Source organism: Elephantulus edwardii, unplaced genomic scaffold (assembly GCF_000299155.1).
Source record: "Elephantulus edwardii isolate Elephantulus edwardi_28Jun2011 unplaced genomic scaffold, EleEdw1.0 scaffold00243, whole genome shotgun sequence".
Taxonomy (NCBI): domain Eukaryota; kingdom Metazoa; phylum Chordata; class Mammalia; order Macroscelidea; family Macroscelididae; genus Elephantulus; species Elephantulus edwardii.
The window spans coordinates 3135775-3152038 of NW_006399993.1; the positions used below are offsets into that span (position 1 = coordinate 3135775).

General features: G+C 39.9%; 1 protein-coding gene across 2 annotated transcripts in view; it reads left to right on the top strand.

Annotated features, from left to right (window-relative positions):
* EIF2B3 (eukaryotic translation initiation factor 2B, subunit 3 gamma, 58kDa) overlaps nt 1-16264 on the top strand; it is a 236212-nt gene that overhangs the window by 110554 nt on the left and 109394 nt on the right. For both annotated transcript variants that reach the window (XM_006898998.1, XM_006898999.1), the window contains exon 5: nt 15494-15583. In XM_006898998.1, the coding sequence (XP_006899060.1) occupies nt 15494-15583 (90 nt within the window). The remainder of the gene's footprint in view (nt 1-15493; nt 15584-16264) is intronic.

The following is a 16264-nucleotide window of genomic DNA, read 5'->3' on the forward strand; positions in this document are numbered from 1 at the left end:
TCATCTCCTTGTCAAAGATCAGTTGACCATAGATAGATGGGTTGATCTCTGGATTCTCAATTGGATTCCATTGATTTGACCATCTTTAGCTTTAATTTCAACTTGTATATGAGTAGTTGATGGTCTTTTCTGCAATAAACATACATACAATGGGAAACAAAAAACTAATAAGGTTTATTTTGTTGAAATAATTGCTTTATTTCATTGTTACAGAACCAAACAGTATCTTTGAGGTATGGCTGTACACAGAAACGGTTGAAATGGCAAAATTTTTTTATGTATATTTCATAATAACAGTTGTTGGTTTTTTCTTGTGATAAAGAAATACCTAATAATGACATTTTTATTTTATACTGATTTACTACAAAGTTCGTATACGTTATTTTTCACACTGGAATTTTCCCATTTCCTTACTCACCCATCCCTCCACTTATCAAATCATGCGACCCTATAATTAACCCCACCACTACCACCACCACCCCTTAGTCCCCAAGCCCATTCTCATCTTTCTGATCCCCTTTTTCCACCTTGGATCCTCATACATGTTCTACGATAATTATCTTATACAGTATTTGTGCTTATGGGACTGAGTTCACTTAGCATAATGCTCTCCGTTCCCTCCCAAGCAGGGTGCTGCGTAGTATTCCGTCGTGGCACCCAGCTTCTTAATAAGAAGAATAAGCACCCAGTGCACGTACCATGAAAAATCAAGTGCCCCAGAAAGCTCTGTGAACCTATCCCACGCTGGTGCTACTCCTTCTTTCCTGGCTGGGCAAGGGGTGCCATGAGAGTTGACATCCCCCACAAGGACCAAAAGGTCCGCGCAAGGAGCCCAAGAGCCAGGACATCTACTTCCGGCTGTTGTTCAAGCCCTACAGGTTCCTGGCCAGGCACACCAACTCCACCTTCAGCCAGAGGAAGCTGATGAGGCTGTTCAGGAGCCCCACCAACTGGCCTCCCCTGCCCATTTCTTGGATGATCCAGAAGATTAAGCTTCCTGACCGGGAAAACATGACAGCTGTGATGGTCAGGACCAAAACTGATGGTGTGTGTCAGTTCAGGAGGTGCACAAGCGGACAGTGTTTGCTCTGCGTGAACAGCCCGGCCCGTAGCCACATCCTTAAGGCTGGAATGAGATCCTCACCTTGGACCAGCTGATCCTGGACTCCCCCAAGAGCTGCTGCTGTTAGGGCCGCACAAGGACCAAGCGAGAGGTGTACAGGCATTTCGGTAAGGCACTAGGTAGGCACCCTGCACAGCTGCACCAAACCCTAGTCTGCTCCAAGGACCAGAAGTTCAAGCACACCAAACCCAAAGAGCCAGCCGGGGCTACAAGAACTAACTACCACCCCCTCAACAACAACAACAAAAAAAAACAAAACAGAAAAAAAAGGAACTAACCTCAGATCTTGCCCCGTTATTAAAATCATATTAGATGTTAAAAAAAAGAGAGAAGAAAGAAACCTGTGTGAATAAAGGAACAAGCCCAAGGGTTCATGGTGGTGGACTCTAGGGATGTGGCTAGGCAGCACTGTGCACTGGGCGCCATTGACCATCTCCACCCTGGAAAGGGATCCATGTCATTCCTGGGAGATCCTCTACCTTATGGTGTTATGGTCTATCTTAAAAATAATTCACAATTTTTATAGGGGAAAGTAGTAGGCAATTCAGAGGGTCATTGCCACTAACAAATGGATTGAGAAATTGTGGTACATTCACATGATGGAATACTACTCAGCACGCAGGACCAAGGATTTTGTAAATTATTACCTAACTTGCGACTGAAGAGCATTATGCTGAATGGACTCAGTCCCACAGGACAAATGCTGTATAAAACCATTATTATAGAATGAGTATGAGGATCCACGGGGTTCGGTGGGGGGGGGAGACGCAGAGGGGTGAAGATGGGGGGTGTTAATCATAAGGTTGCACAATTCAATGGGGTAGATGAAGGAAATGGGAAGGATCTTTTGTGAAAAACAATAAACTTTGTAAGTAAATCAGTATTACATTTTTTTACATAAATGTTTTTACCATGGATTGTTTGTTTTCTAAATGTATCTATCAAAACAAAACTTAAAAACAGGGGGAGAGAACTATGTAAAAGGAATATATGATTAGGTATTATTGGCATGACAGGAGTCCAGAATAAGAGCTGCATAGTAAAGTGGTCCTGGGGCCTGGCTGTATAACAGTGAAAGAACTTTTTTCCTTTGGAAAAAAGTTAACTGGGGCAGGGCGGGATGGGGGGGTGGGAGAAGGCAAGGAGGGGGAAATGTGCAGCAATGAATGAATAGAAATCCAAGTTCTTTATTTCATTAAAATCTTTAAAAAAAAACCAAACAAAAAAAACCTTAGGAAGCATATTTCATTTCAAAAGAATTTACCTATGATGAGATTATTTGTCGATACATTTAGAACATGTTGCTTTTGGGTGTGTTCAAGTTAACTTTAACTTACTGAGCCTGGGAATAAACGATCTGAACCTGGCCCTAACCTGGGCCATCCTCACCCTCCCTGATTATGTTCAAACCTCTTGTTATAGTCACTTTATCAGTCCATCTTATTGAGGGTCTTCCTCTCTTTCTTTGACTCTCCATCTTTCCCAGCATGATCATGTGTTTTTCAAACAGTCCTTTCTGCTCAAGTATGTCAGATGGCATTTCATAATCCTTGCTTAAAGGAACATCCCGGTTGCACTTACTCCAAGAGATTTGTTTGTTCTTTTGACAATTTGTGGTTGTATTCAGTGCTTTTCTTTTTTTATTATTATTATTAAATTTTATTAGTTTCCATGAACATTCACAGGGATTCTGGGCTTTCACTCCTTCATTGCCGATTCAGTGCTCTTCTTGGCCACCACAGCTCAAAGGCATTGATTCTTCTTCTGTCATCCTTACTCACTGTCCAACCTTGAGATGCATAGGAAGCAATTGAAAAGACTGTGGCTTAGATCAGACACACCTTAGTCTTAAAGCTAACGTCATTGTTCTTTAGAACTTTGGAGAAATCCTTGCGAGCAAATTTTCCCAGTGCAGCACATCTTTTAATTTCTTGGCTGCTGTTGCTATGGATATTGATGTGAAATTCTACAATTAGAAGGAATCCTAGAGTCCTTTTATTTCAGATAACAGTGCAAAAATCAGAGAAGGAAAGGAGTTTGCTTCATATTATTTTATTAATTAAGAACAGACCCAAGCTTTTTCTGTTCATGCTTTGTATTTTTCAAGAACATGTCATTCAATTTATTAAATTTCCTTTTATAGTCATGCTAATTAAATGTTTCTACTTTTTAGGAATGTGTCAGTCAGTTAATTAAATTTTCTCTTATGGTTTTTGGTTTCCCAGAAGATGGTTGAAGCATGATATTTTAACTTAAAGGGCTTAGGTGGGAAGTAAGAGGCATATAGAGGGCTAGCAGTGTCAAGCATTAAAACCAATAGTCAATTTTCTGAATATTCAGAGCAGTAACACTCCCTCAGAATTGAGGTGGTCAGAGAAACTAGAAGAAGACTTTGAACTTAAAAGAGGATTTAGATCAAATGTGGAAATTGGTAAACTAATCAATCCTATGTAGGAGCGTGTTATAAATAATAAAAATGTAGAGAATTTTGTACAAGGTTTATTTAAAAACTGAGTAGGACAGTGTGACCTAAGTGGAAGGTACATATAGGGAATACTAGGAGATAAGGCTGGGAAGTTAAGTTGGCATAAAAATAGGAAACTGTTGGCACAGGATAGAGCAGGTTTCAGAGCTGTTTACATAGAGTCGCTATGAGTCACAAGCAAATAACAGCAACAACAACAAGCTAATGAGAACACTTGATTTTGCTCATAGAAAACATTTACCTCCTTATGAATCAGGGTGAAGTCCCTCTCAGGGAGGAGTGATAGGGAATGGCAAAGGACACACTGACAAAGGAGATTAATCAGAACTGGCTTTGACAAGCACTGTGGCAATTGGACAATTAAAACAGACATTCAAGGGGAGGGGGAAGAAGAACAAACTGGGGAGGAGGGTAGAGAAAACAGTGAAACAATGAATGAATGAAAACCCAAAATCTCTGTCAATGTTCATTAAAACTAATAAATAAATAAATAAATATGCTAACAAAGCAAAAAAAAAAAAAAAGAAAAAGAAAGAAAACATTTACCTACAGAGTAAATGTACAAAACACTATGTATATTAATCTTTGTATGCAAACCAATAAAAAGTTTTAAAAAAGTAAAAACAAACCCTGTACTTAAATCAAGAAGCTGTTGTGCAAACAGAGCAGGGGAAGACTGCATGGTTCAAAATCAAGAAAGGAATATGCATCAGGTAAATATCCTCTCCTCATCTCTTTTCAAACTATATGCTGAACAGATCATTTGAGAAGCTGGACTTTAGGAATAAGAACAGTGTAGCATCAGGATCAGAGAAAGACTCATCAACCTGTTATGCAGATAACATAACTTTCCTTGCTAAAAGTAAGGAAGACTTAAGGATTTCCTGCAGAAGATCAAGGAATACAGCCTGCAGTATGGATTTTGTCTCAACATCAAGAAAACAAAAATCTTCACCACTGGACCAATAGTCAGCCTCATGATAGATGAAGAAATGGTTGAAATTGTTAATGATTTCATCTTACTTGAATCCACATGAACACACCTGGCACCAGCAGTCAGGAAATCAGAAGACCAGTTGCACTAGGAAAATCTTCTGTTAAGGACCTCTCCAAAGTTGTAAAGAGCAACAATACTAAGGTGCACTTGATCCAAGCCATGGTCTTTTCAGTTGCTTGCTTTGCATCCGAGAGTCAGACAGTGACTAAGGATGACTAAAGAAGAATCAATGCCTTTGACTTGTGATGCTGGAGAACAATATTTATTGTCCCATGAAATGCCAAGAGAAAATCAGGTCTGTCCTGGAGAAAGTAAAATCAAGTCGGCCCTTGGAAGCAAGGATGGTGAAACTTCATCTCACATACTTTGAGTATATTGTCAGGAGAGGCCAGTCTTTGGAGAAGAACTTCATAGTTGGAAAGGTCGAGGGTCAATGCAAAAGAGGAAGACCCGCAACAAGACAGATTGACACAGTGACTGTAGCAATGGGGTCAAGTGTGTTAAGAGATGGTGATTTTGGCTCAGGATAGAGCAGAGTTCAGAGTTGTTCATAGGGTCACTGTGAATCATAGCTGACCTCTATGGCACCTAACAACAATTTACTAGTGAGACCAGAGAGTATCTTCTCAAAACTAGCTTCTTCTTTTTTTTTTTTTTTACTTGAAGAGACTTCATGTGTAGTGGAAAGTGTATTGCTGGTAAAAAGAGCACTTTACCAGAGGTTTAAGCCCAAAGAATTTGGTTCCAAGCCCTGAGACTACTACAAATCAATCATTTGATTTTGAGAAAACTACTTTGCTTTTTTTTTTTTTTTTTTTTACTTTGCTTTTCTTAGCCTCAGTTTCTCAAACAAACAAAAATAAAAAGATTGGCTTAATTGTTCTCTAAAGATCCCTCTTCTATCTCTCTAAAACTCCTGTTTAATTTCTGTCAAACATGTGTTTCTCATAATTCATAAGCAATAAAAAGCCTTTTTGCCAAATATTTAATAAGAAAATCATGTTTTCTTCACTAGTGTCATATTGTTTTGAATACATGTCAAGATTTTTTACTGGAAGGGTAATGAAAAGAATTACACAAGCTTCTAAAGAAAATCTTTTAAAATGGAATAAAATTAAACAAGTGCATCTTGGGCAGTTTAGACATTCATATCTGGGCAACAAGAGCTTACATCAGCCTCAAAAATCAGGACCATATTTGTCTTTCTGACAGTGGTGCAAATGGGTTTACACTCTTGATTATTTCTCTGGTTGTATGAGAAGTCTTTTGCTGTCTTGTGGTGGCTTACATGCTGTCGTATTGTCTGGAAGCTGTGGCACTGATATTTCAGATACCACCAGTCACTCATAGAAAAGAGTTTTCAGCAGAGCTTCTAGAACTAAGACCAACTAGGAAGAAGGACCTGGCGATCTGCTTCTTTAAAAAGTATCAGTGAAAACCTTCTGGACTGACTGACACTGTTTCCATCCTAACCTGTGAACTCAGAGTCTCAGAGATGAAGCCTAGAAATCTACAATTGTTTTTTTTAAAAAAACCATATACAAATAAATAAATTTAAAAAAAAAACATATAAGCATAAAGCTGTTCATAGAACTTCCAGTACACAAGGACTGAGACTTTGCTGACTAACCCTTCTTTGCACTTCCTTTGATGCTTATGGTTTTGCCATCTTTATTCTACTTTGTATTTTCCCAATTTAGGTGGAAGACCATTCTCAATATAGTTTACATCTGCTCCAGAGTTTTAAATACTTGATTCCCATCTCCACGTCTCAGCCCCCAAAATGTGTTGCCATCAAGTCAATTCAAACTCATAAGACAGAGTGGAACTGCCCTGGGAGGCTTTTAAAGCTATATATCTTTAAGGAAACAGACCAAACAACAGCATACTAAACTGATGTTGTTAGGTGCCGTCAAGTTGAATACGACTCATAGTGGCCCTATGAAAAACCAGTTTGAACACTATCTGATGCCATGCCATCCTCACAGTCTTTGGCACACTCAAGCCTATTGCTGCAGTCACTGTATCAACCCACCTGATCTAGAATCTTCCCTTTCACCACCCTTCCACCTTCCCAAGTGTAATGTCCCTCTCTAAGGAATATCCTCTCTTAGCAACATGTCCAGAGTATACGAGATGAAGCTTCATTATCTTTGCCTCCAAGGGGCACTCTGGCAGCACCTTCTCCAAAATATATCATGTCAGTCCATGGGATATTCAGCACTCTTCTCTAATACGACTATTTAAAGACATTAATTCTTCTCTGTCATCCTTAGTCATTGTCCAGCTTTTGGACATATAGCAAGTGATTGAAAAGACCATGACCTGGATCAGGTGCATCTTAATCCTCAAATTGACATCATTACTCCCCAATAATTTGGAGAGGTCCCTGACTACAGACTTTCCCAATGTCTCCTGATCTCCAGACTGCTGAAACTAAGTGTACTGATTGTGGATCCAAGTAAGAGAAAATCCTTGATAGTCCCAATCTTTTCTCCATCCATTATCATGTTGCCTATCAGTCTGTGGTGATGGTTTTTGTTTTCCTGGTGTTGAGATATTGAAGGCAGTAGTGTTTAACCTTCTGCAGTAAGTACTCCTCAATTTCAGTAAGCAAGGTTATGCCATCCCCATAACAAAGGTTACTGATAGATCTTCCTCCAATCCTGACACCACTTTTTTCTTCAAAATCCAGCTTTTTGAGTTATTTCTTCAGCATATAGATTAAATAGGTATGAAGAAAAGATACAACCCTGATGCATACCTTTCCTGATTTTGACCCTTGCTCTTTTCACACAGCAGCCTCTTGGTCTAGGTATAGGTTTTGCATGAGCACAATCAAGTTGTTGTTGTTGTTATGTGCCATTGAGTCACCTGTAGCTTGTAGCAATCTTATGAACAATAGTTCTGAACTCCACCCTATCTTGAGCCAGTCTCACTGTCTCTGACACACCTGCCCCCATTACCACAGCCACTTTGTCAGTTCATCTCATTCAGAGTCTCTTTCTCCTAAACTGACCCTCAACCCTTCCAACTATGATGTCCTTCTCCATGGACTGGTTCCTCCTGGCAAAATGCCCAAAGTATGTGAGCAACCTGGTTTCACCCTCTCCAGTGCAGACTTGCTTGTTCTCTTAGAGGTCTACTATGTTATGTTCAATACTCGTCTCCAGCACCACAGCTCAAAGGTATTGATTTGTCTTCTGTCATCCTTAGTCATTGTCCAGCTCTCAGATGCATAGCAAGTAATTGTGAAGATCATGCCCTGGATCAGGCACATCTTAGTCTCTTGGACTGACATCATTGCTCTTTAGCACTCTGGAGAGGTCCCTGACAGGAGATTTTCCTAATGCAATTCATCTTTTGATTTCCTGAATGCTGATGCCACGAGTGTTGATTGTGGAGCTGAGCAAGCTGAAATTGTTAACAATGTCAATATCTTCTCCATCTATTATGATGCTACCAATTGGCCCAGTAGTAAGAATCTTTCTTTTTTTGATGTTGAGCTTCAATCCATATTGAAAACTACAGTCATTGACCTGCAGCAAATGCTTCAGGTCCTCCTCAGTTTCAGCAAGCAAGGTTGTGTCACAGGTTGTTGATGAGTCTTCCTCCACTTCTGACACCACATTCCTCCTTGTAAAGTCTGGCCTCCCAAGTGATCTGTTCCGTGTTCCTCCTTGTAAAGTCTGGCCTCCCAAGTGATCTGTTCCGCGTATTGAGTCTGTCTCTTTTGTTGTTGTTAGGTGCCATCAAGTTAAATATGACTCATAGCAACCCTCTGAACAACAAATCTGAACCTTGTCCTATCCTGCGCCACCCTCATCATCTTTGACACACTCTAGCCAGTTGCTGCAGTCACTATGTCAGTCTGTCTGGTTGAAGGTCATCTTCCTGTCTTTCACCAGCCCTCCAGCTTTCCAAGCATATTCCAAGCATGATGTCTGTTTTCCAGGAATGGACTCTCCCAACGATACACCCAAAGTATTTGAGCTTTGTCACCTTTGCCTCCAAGGAATACTCTGGCTGCACCTTCTCCAAGACATATCTGTTTGTTCTTTTTTACTTCCCTGGAATATTCAGTACTCTTCTTTACCACCACATCTCAAAGGCATCAGTTCTTCTGTCATCCTTATTTATTGTCCAGCTTTTAGATGCATAATAAGTGCTTGAAAATACCAAGGCCTGATTCAGGTACATCTTAGTCATCAACTGACAACATTGTTCCTCAATAATTTGCCCTAAGTGCAGACTTTCTCAGTGCAGTATGTCTGCCTGTTTTTCTGATGCTGGTACCAAGGGTGTTGATTGTGGTTCCAAATAAGTTGAATTTGTTGTCAATTTCCATCTTTTTTCATCTGTCATGATGTTACCTATCAGTCCAGTGGTGAGAATTCTTTTTTTTTTTTTAATTCTTGTTTTCGTGATGTTGAGATTTAATTCATATTGAAAACTATAGTCTTTGATCTTCTGAGACACTAAATAGTATAGTTGGCAGGAAGTCAGAACCGAGGGAGGTAGGGGACAATGGGTTTGAGTAAGTAATAGGAGACTAAGCATACTTAAGTGCTCTGGTGGCATAGTAGTAAGAAGCTATGCTGCAATCCCAAAGGCACGCGGTTCAAATCTATCAGCTACTCTGCAGCAGTTGTTATTGCTGTTAGGTCAAGGTGAATATGGCCCATAGTGACCCTACAAACAACAGATCTGACTGAGCTTTGTCTTATCTGGTGGCATCCTCAAACTTCCTGACACATTAGAGGCCATTTCAGTAGTCACTGTGTTAATCTACCTGGTCGAGGATCTTCCACTCCTTTGCTGAGCCTCTACGGTTTTCCCAGCATCATGTTTGTCGCCAAGGAATAGCCCTTTTGAGCAATAAGCTGGAAGTATTTGAGGCAAAGGCTCATCTCCTCTTGTGCAATTAACTGCCTCTGAAACCCTCTGCAAGTCAGTTATGGGTAGGTTCCAACTCAGCAGTACACAAGAACAAAGGCATACTTAAAGCAGGAAATTATTCTTACATATTTTGGCCATAATATTTTTACAAATAGTAAACAGTTGTTGAAACCTGTAGAACTATATAATGCAAAGAATGAACCATAAACTGTGAATTTCTGTTAATAATGGTTTTTCAGTTGTAACAAATGTATCTCTGGATGAAAGGTGCCAATAGGAACAATAATAAGGGAGAATAGGAGCTCTGAGCTTTCTGCAGAATTTTCTTGTAAGCCTAAAACTGCACCAAAAATAAAATCAGAGGAATAGTGAGCTCTCTGAGTAGCAACAATATTCATCTTATTGTTGTTAGGTGCTGCTGAGTCAGCTCTGACTTCTAGCAACCTTATGATAGAGCTCTCAGCTTTTAACCTCACGTAAGCTCCTTTTCCCTGATCACTGGGAGTAAGGAGTTTACTCTACAGTGGCACTCCCTCCTTACATGGGGTTAGATGGAGGTTATATCAGCAGGAAATTTTCTTTTTGAAAAGCTTTGAGAAGAAATTGCTTTCTTTGCTAGACTATAAGCTGTATTGTCTCAGAAACTAGGTCTTATTTTTTTCTAATCTAGCACAATGCAAAATAAATGCAAAGTACATGGTAGATCTCAAAGTACTTTCATAAAAACTTTTCAAAAGGATTGGCTTTTCCTCATTAAATTACATTTATGTACAGTTGAGAAACAAAACTCATTGCTAATGAGCCATACATAATCTCTTCCATATCTTTTCAAATCATGATCCAGGAGCCATCCATTTTAGTAAGATTTTAAAATGGATAAAGAAGGAAAGATTCTTGGAGCCATCACTTCTGCTGATCTTGAGAAAGATTACCCAGGATATCAGAAGGTCCTCTCTAGAAGCCAAAATGAAGATGGAAGAAAGTGAAAAATATAAGATAGTTGACTCTGCCATGGTCCCTAGTGAGTTGTGCTGCTAACCCAAAGGCCATGCTGCTGACAGTTTTAGTCTACCTGTAGTTCCTCGGAAGAAAGAGGGACAGTCTCCTCTCATGTGATTTACAGCCTCAGAAAACCCCATGGAGAGTCAGCTGTAAGTCAGAACTCAATCAATGGGGATGAGTTTTCTAGAGCAGAGTGTGGCCTAGTGAGATTGCTGCACCTTCCTCACTTCACCTGTTGTCATACTGCATGGGTATTAGAAGTTGAAGAATCCCACAAGATAAAGTTAAATAATCCAATAGAAAAATGGGCACAGGGTATGAACAGACACTTCACCACAAGACATTCAGATGGCCAACAAGCACATGAAGAAATGTTCAAAATCCCTATCTCTAAGAGAGATGCAAATCAAAACAACTAAATCATCTCACCCCAGTAAGAATAGCAAAATTTAACAGAACAGCAAGCAACAAATGCTGGCGAGGTTGTGGAGAAACTGGAACCCTTATTCATTGCTGGTGGGAGTGTAAAATGGTGCAACCGCTCTGGAAAATGGTGTGGCGCTTTCTCAAAAAGTTGCAAATAGAGATACCATTTGACCCAGCAATTCCACTACTGGGAATATACCCCTAAGAGACCATAGCTGACATCCAAGCAGATATATGCACACCCATGTTTATTGCGGCTTTGTTCACAATAGCAAGGAGTTGGAAACAACCTAAGTGCCCATCAGCAAATGAATGGATAGAGAAGCTGTGGTGTATTCACACAGTGGAATACTACACTGCGTTAAAAAAAGGAACTCATGCAGTATTATTCAAAATGGGTGAGCCTGGAGGACATTATGCTGAGTGAAGTATCTCAGCACAAAAGGACAAATACTGCATGGTGCCACTGTTGTAAAATAGGACTGACATTGGGGTTGGGGAGAGACTGAGAAAGATGGGTTCAGTAATGTATACTGCATTGAAACAGAGGAGGGAGAAAACTGTTTAAAAGGGATATGTTATTAGGTATTTTTGTTATGTTGGGAGTCCAGAGCAAAAGCTGCATAGTGTAGTGGACCTGGGGGGAGCGATTGTAAAACAATGAAAAAAATTTTTCTTTTACTTTTCTAGAGGGGAGGGTTGGGAGGGGAGAAAAGTGAAACAATGAATGAATGGAAATTAAAAAAAGAAGCTGAAGGATCATTGATAATCACAGGTTTTTCAGAGAGGACATGAATTAAAGGATTTTGGAGAATCTTGGATAAGATGAAATTGATGATAGGAATGATGCTATTTGAGCCTGAACGCATGGAGAAAAGTCAGACTGTGAGGCTAATGCCTGAAGGGAAGCATGCCACCAGCACTCAGAATGAAGCCTTCTTCCACTGCAGTTCTGGGAATGCATTATGCAGACCTGGACGCTCTCATGCAGTTGTTTGTAAGGACTGTCAAAGCCAAGGCTTTATCTGGCACATTGGGAACAGATGTAAGCATTTCATTATATAGACAGGCTAAGTACTTTCATGAAGATACTTTGAAAGCAAATTTTGACCTTTGTGGTTAAACAATAATCCTTCTTTTTGAATTTTTCTTCTTCTTTATTTCCTTTGGAAGTATTTTGCATGTGAACTCAGTGTGGTGCATTATAGTTTATTCAATTAATTAATTCTTGTCTTCTCGGGTATCTAGAACCCATAAGAATGATTTCTTAAAAGTATAGTCAGGACAAAGCAACACAGAGTGGAAGAAAGATGACAAGTATGATCAGAATCTTCTTTTTTCCACCCTACTCCTCCCCTTACTTCACTTGTTTATTTCAAGGCTTCTTCATAGTTCACTCATGGCTAATGCAGTGACACCAAGGCAGACTGGAATTTGCAAGATGTGGGTGTCTGAAATAATAACTGCATCTGGAAAATTACAGGTCAAGGCCCGACTAGAAACATAATTTCCCACTTGGAAAACAAGGGCCATGTGCATGTTGCATAACCAAATCTCTTGATCATCAGAGTCCACAGCAGCAGTGCCCTGCTCAAAGTTGGTTACGATCTACACACTTTGAATATATTTTACTCTCTACAGCCCTGGCAATAAACTAGTATCCCTTGTCAGTATCTGAAAGGCCTTACTGTACTACTTCTGAATCTCCCATTTCAGGCCATCAACTATAATTTTTTTTTATCTAATTATCATTCTAGGCACATGTTGTTGTTATGTGCCGTCGAGTCATTTGCGACTCATAGCGACCCTATGCACAACAGCCCTAAACCGTGCTCTATCCTGTGCCAGTCGCACTGCCTCTGACACACCTATCCCGATTACCCCAGTCACTGAATCAGTCCATCTCATAGAGGGTCTTCCCCTCTTGCGCCATCCCTCCACCCTCCCAAACATGATATCCCTCTCCAAGGACCTGTCCCTCCTTGCAACATGCCCAAAGTATGTCAGACAAAGCCCCAGAATCCTTGCCTCCAAAGAGTTGCTTGGTTTAATCCTCTCCAGGATGAATCTGTTTGTTTTCTTGGCATTCCATGGTACGTTCAATACTCTTCTCCAGCACCACAGCTCAAAGGTATCAATTCTCCTTCTGTCCTCCCTAGTCATTGTCCAGCTCTCTGATGCATAACAAGTGATTGCAAAGACCATGGCCTGTATGAGGTACACCTTAGTCTCCAGAGAGACACCGTTGCTCTTGAGTACTTTAGAGAGGTCCCCAACAGCAGACTTTCCCATCGCAATACATTTTTTTTATTTCCTGGCTGCTGGTGCCAAGAGTGTTGACCGGGGAGCCAAGCAAACTGAAGCTGTGAACAATCTCAATCTCTTCGCCATCCATCCTGATGCTACCAATTGGTCCAGTGGTGAGAATCTTTGTCTTCTTGACATTGAGCCTCAGTCCATACTGAAGGCTGCAGTCCTTGACCCTCTGCAGCAAGTGCATGAGGTCCTCCTCAGTTTCAGCAAGCAGGGTTGTGTCATCTGCATAACACAGACTGTTAATAGATCTTCCACCAATCCTGATGCCACAGTTCTCCTCATAGAGCCCAGCCTCCTGGATAATCTGCTCTGCATACAGGTTGAAAAGGTATGGAGACAGGACACATCCCTGGTGTACACCCTTCCCAATTTTGAATCATGCAGTGTTACCCTGCTCTGTTCTGACAACTGCCTTTTGGTCCAGGTATACGTTTCGCATTAGCACAATTAAATGTTCTTTGATTCCCATTCTTCACAGAGCCAGCCAAAGTTTTTTGTGATCCACACAGTCAAATGCTTTTGCATAATCATTGAAACACAGATAGACATTCTTCTGGTATTCCCTGTTTCAGCTAAGATCCATCTACCATCTAGGCACATACATCTTGCATATTCACAATTTCATTTCATTGACCATCACTGAATCAGTTAAAAATCCTGAGGATATTTTTAATTATTATTATTAGATAAAATAAATTGGAACAATACTTGTTGTTTTTAGGTGCTATCAAGTCAAATATGACTCATATCAACCCTGTGAGTAACAGATTTGAACCTTGTCCTATCCTGTTCCATCCTCACAATCTCTGACATACTCAATTCTATTGCTACAGACACTTTGACAGTCAGCCTAGTTAAAGATCTTCCTCTCTTTCACCAATTCTCCATATTTCAAAGCATGTCTTTCTCTAAGGAACAGCCTCTCCTAGGAACATGCCCAAAATTATGTGAAATGAAGTTTTATCATCTTTACCTCCAAGGAGCATTTTGGCTGAACCTTCTCAAAGACTTACCTATTTTTTCTTTTTGCAGTCCAGGGTTATTCAGCTAGCATGGCATTTTTAAAGGCTGAGACGAAACATGACTAAAATAGGAATTAGGCAAGTGTTTTGACCTAATGATGATAATTGATTAATTTATTTGGTTAAAGTCATTTGATAGAAGTAGACACCAACTATTGTGGTAGTACCTACTTGGGTTATTAGTGAAGGTGGTGGAGGAAGCACACCTGGGAAAGCTCTGATGGAAGAGAGTTGTTGTTAATGTTATATGCCATCAAGCTGAATATGATTCACAGAAACCCTGCGAACAACAGATCTGAACCCTGCCCTGTCCTTTGCCATCTTCATCATCTCTGACATACTTGAGCCCATTGCATCAGTCACTGTCAATCCATCTGGTTGAGGGTCTTCCTCTCTTTAGCCAACCTCCATCATTCTAAGCATGATGGCTCTCTCTAAGAAATAGCCCCTACTAACAATATGTTCAAATTATGTGAGACAAAGCATTGTCGTCTTTGCTTCCAAGGAGCATTCTGGCTGCACTCTCTCCAAGACATATCTGTTTATTGTTTTGGCAACCCATGGGATATTCAGTACTCTTCTCCAACATTATAATTCAAAGGCATCATTTCTTCTGTCACCTTTATTCATTGTCCAGCTCTTGGGTACAAAAGAAGTGATTGAAAAGACTATAGCATGGATAAGGCACACCTGACTAACTTTTCAAACTGATATCTTTGCTCCTCAGTAATTTGAAGAGGTCTCTATAAACAAGAACAGGAAATTAGAAATACTCTAAGAAAATTAATAGTTTATGCCAAATTCTGTAGGTAAAAGAACATGGCTAAAGTGAACACTGCAGGAAATGGGGCAGTTGGGGTATACCAGTTTTGGTTTAATCTCTTTGGATGCCTAAAGACCTCATAAACTGTGAATCTGAATTTTTAAAAGGAAGATGTTTTATGTGGTAGAATTAAAACCGATGTCGAATTTTCTAGTCCTTCCAATATGGGTTTAAGCAGCATAGCCTTGATCCTTATAAATGCCCTAATACCTGTTGTTGTCAGGGGCCATTGAGTTAATTGTGACTCACTGTAACATATGTACAGCGGAATGGAATGCTGCCCCATCCTGTGTCCTTCTCACACAATCTCTGCTGTGCTTAGTTGTTCTCTGGCCATTGCTGTAGTATAGAATAGAACTCATGTAAAATTTTAAGCCCCTTCTTTCTTACTCTTTTGCAGGCACCCTAGAATACGTTTCCACACAGGCCTTGTGGATGCCCACCTCTACTGCCTGAAAAAATATGTTGTTGATTTCCTAATGGAAAATAGGTAAGAGCAACTTAGTGCTAAACCTGCATTGATTAACAAGCTACTTTGTGTCTTCAAAGTTTTACACTTTAATAATATTAAAATAACTAGTACATAGAAATAGCATAGTTAGTGCCCACCTTTGTTTAGAAATGAAATCTTGTTATCAGCATATTGTTCTTTTATCTGTACCATAAAAATCACTTGCATGAATTTTGGAGGCCTGCTAGAATAAGCTGAGGCAGCTCTAGTGGCTTAGTGGTGAAATTGTGCTGCCAACCTAAAGATATGCAGTTTGAATCCACCAGCTGCTCCACAGGAGAAAAATGGACAATCTCCTGTGCAATTTACTGCCTCTGAAAACCTCCTCAAGGGTCAGCTATTGGTGCATTCCAACTTGACAGTACACACAATAAGAAGCTATAATGAGCCAGACAAAATATTTTTTATATTAATTTCCATTTTATTGTAGGGTTTTTTTAATCACACTAGTTCAAAGGCATTTCTTCACAGCTACTCTAGGACAGTTCTTTTGGAATTATTTCATCCATTTCTAGCATGTTATTCAAAGAGTGAATCTAAGGTGAGACTGAGAAAAATTAAATTGGATAAACTTATGTATACTGCATTGAAACAGATGATGGAGAGAACAGTTTAAAAGCTATATATGATTGGGTATTATGGTCATGACAAAAGTCCAGA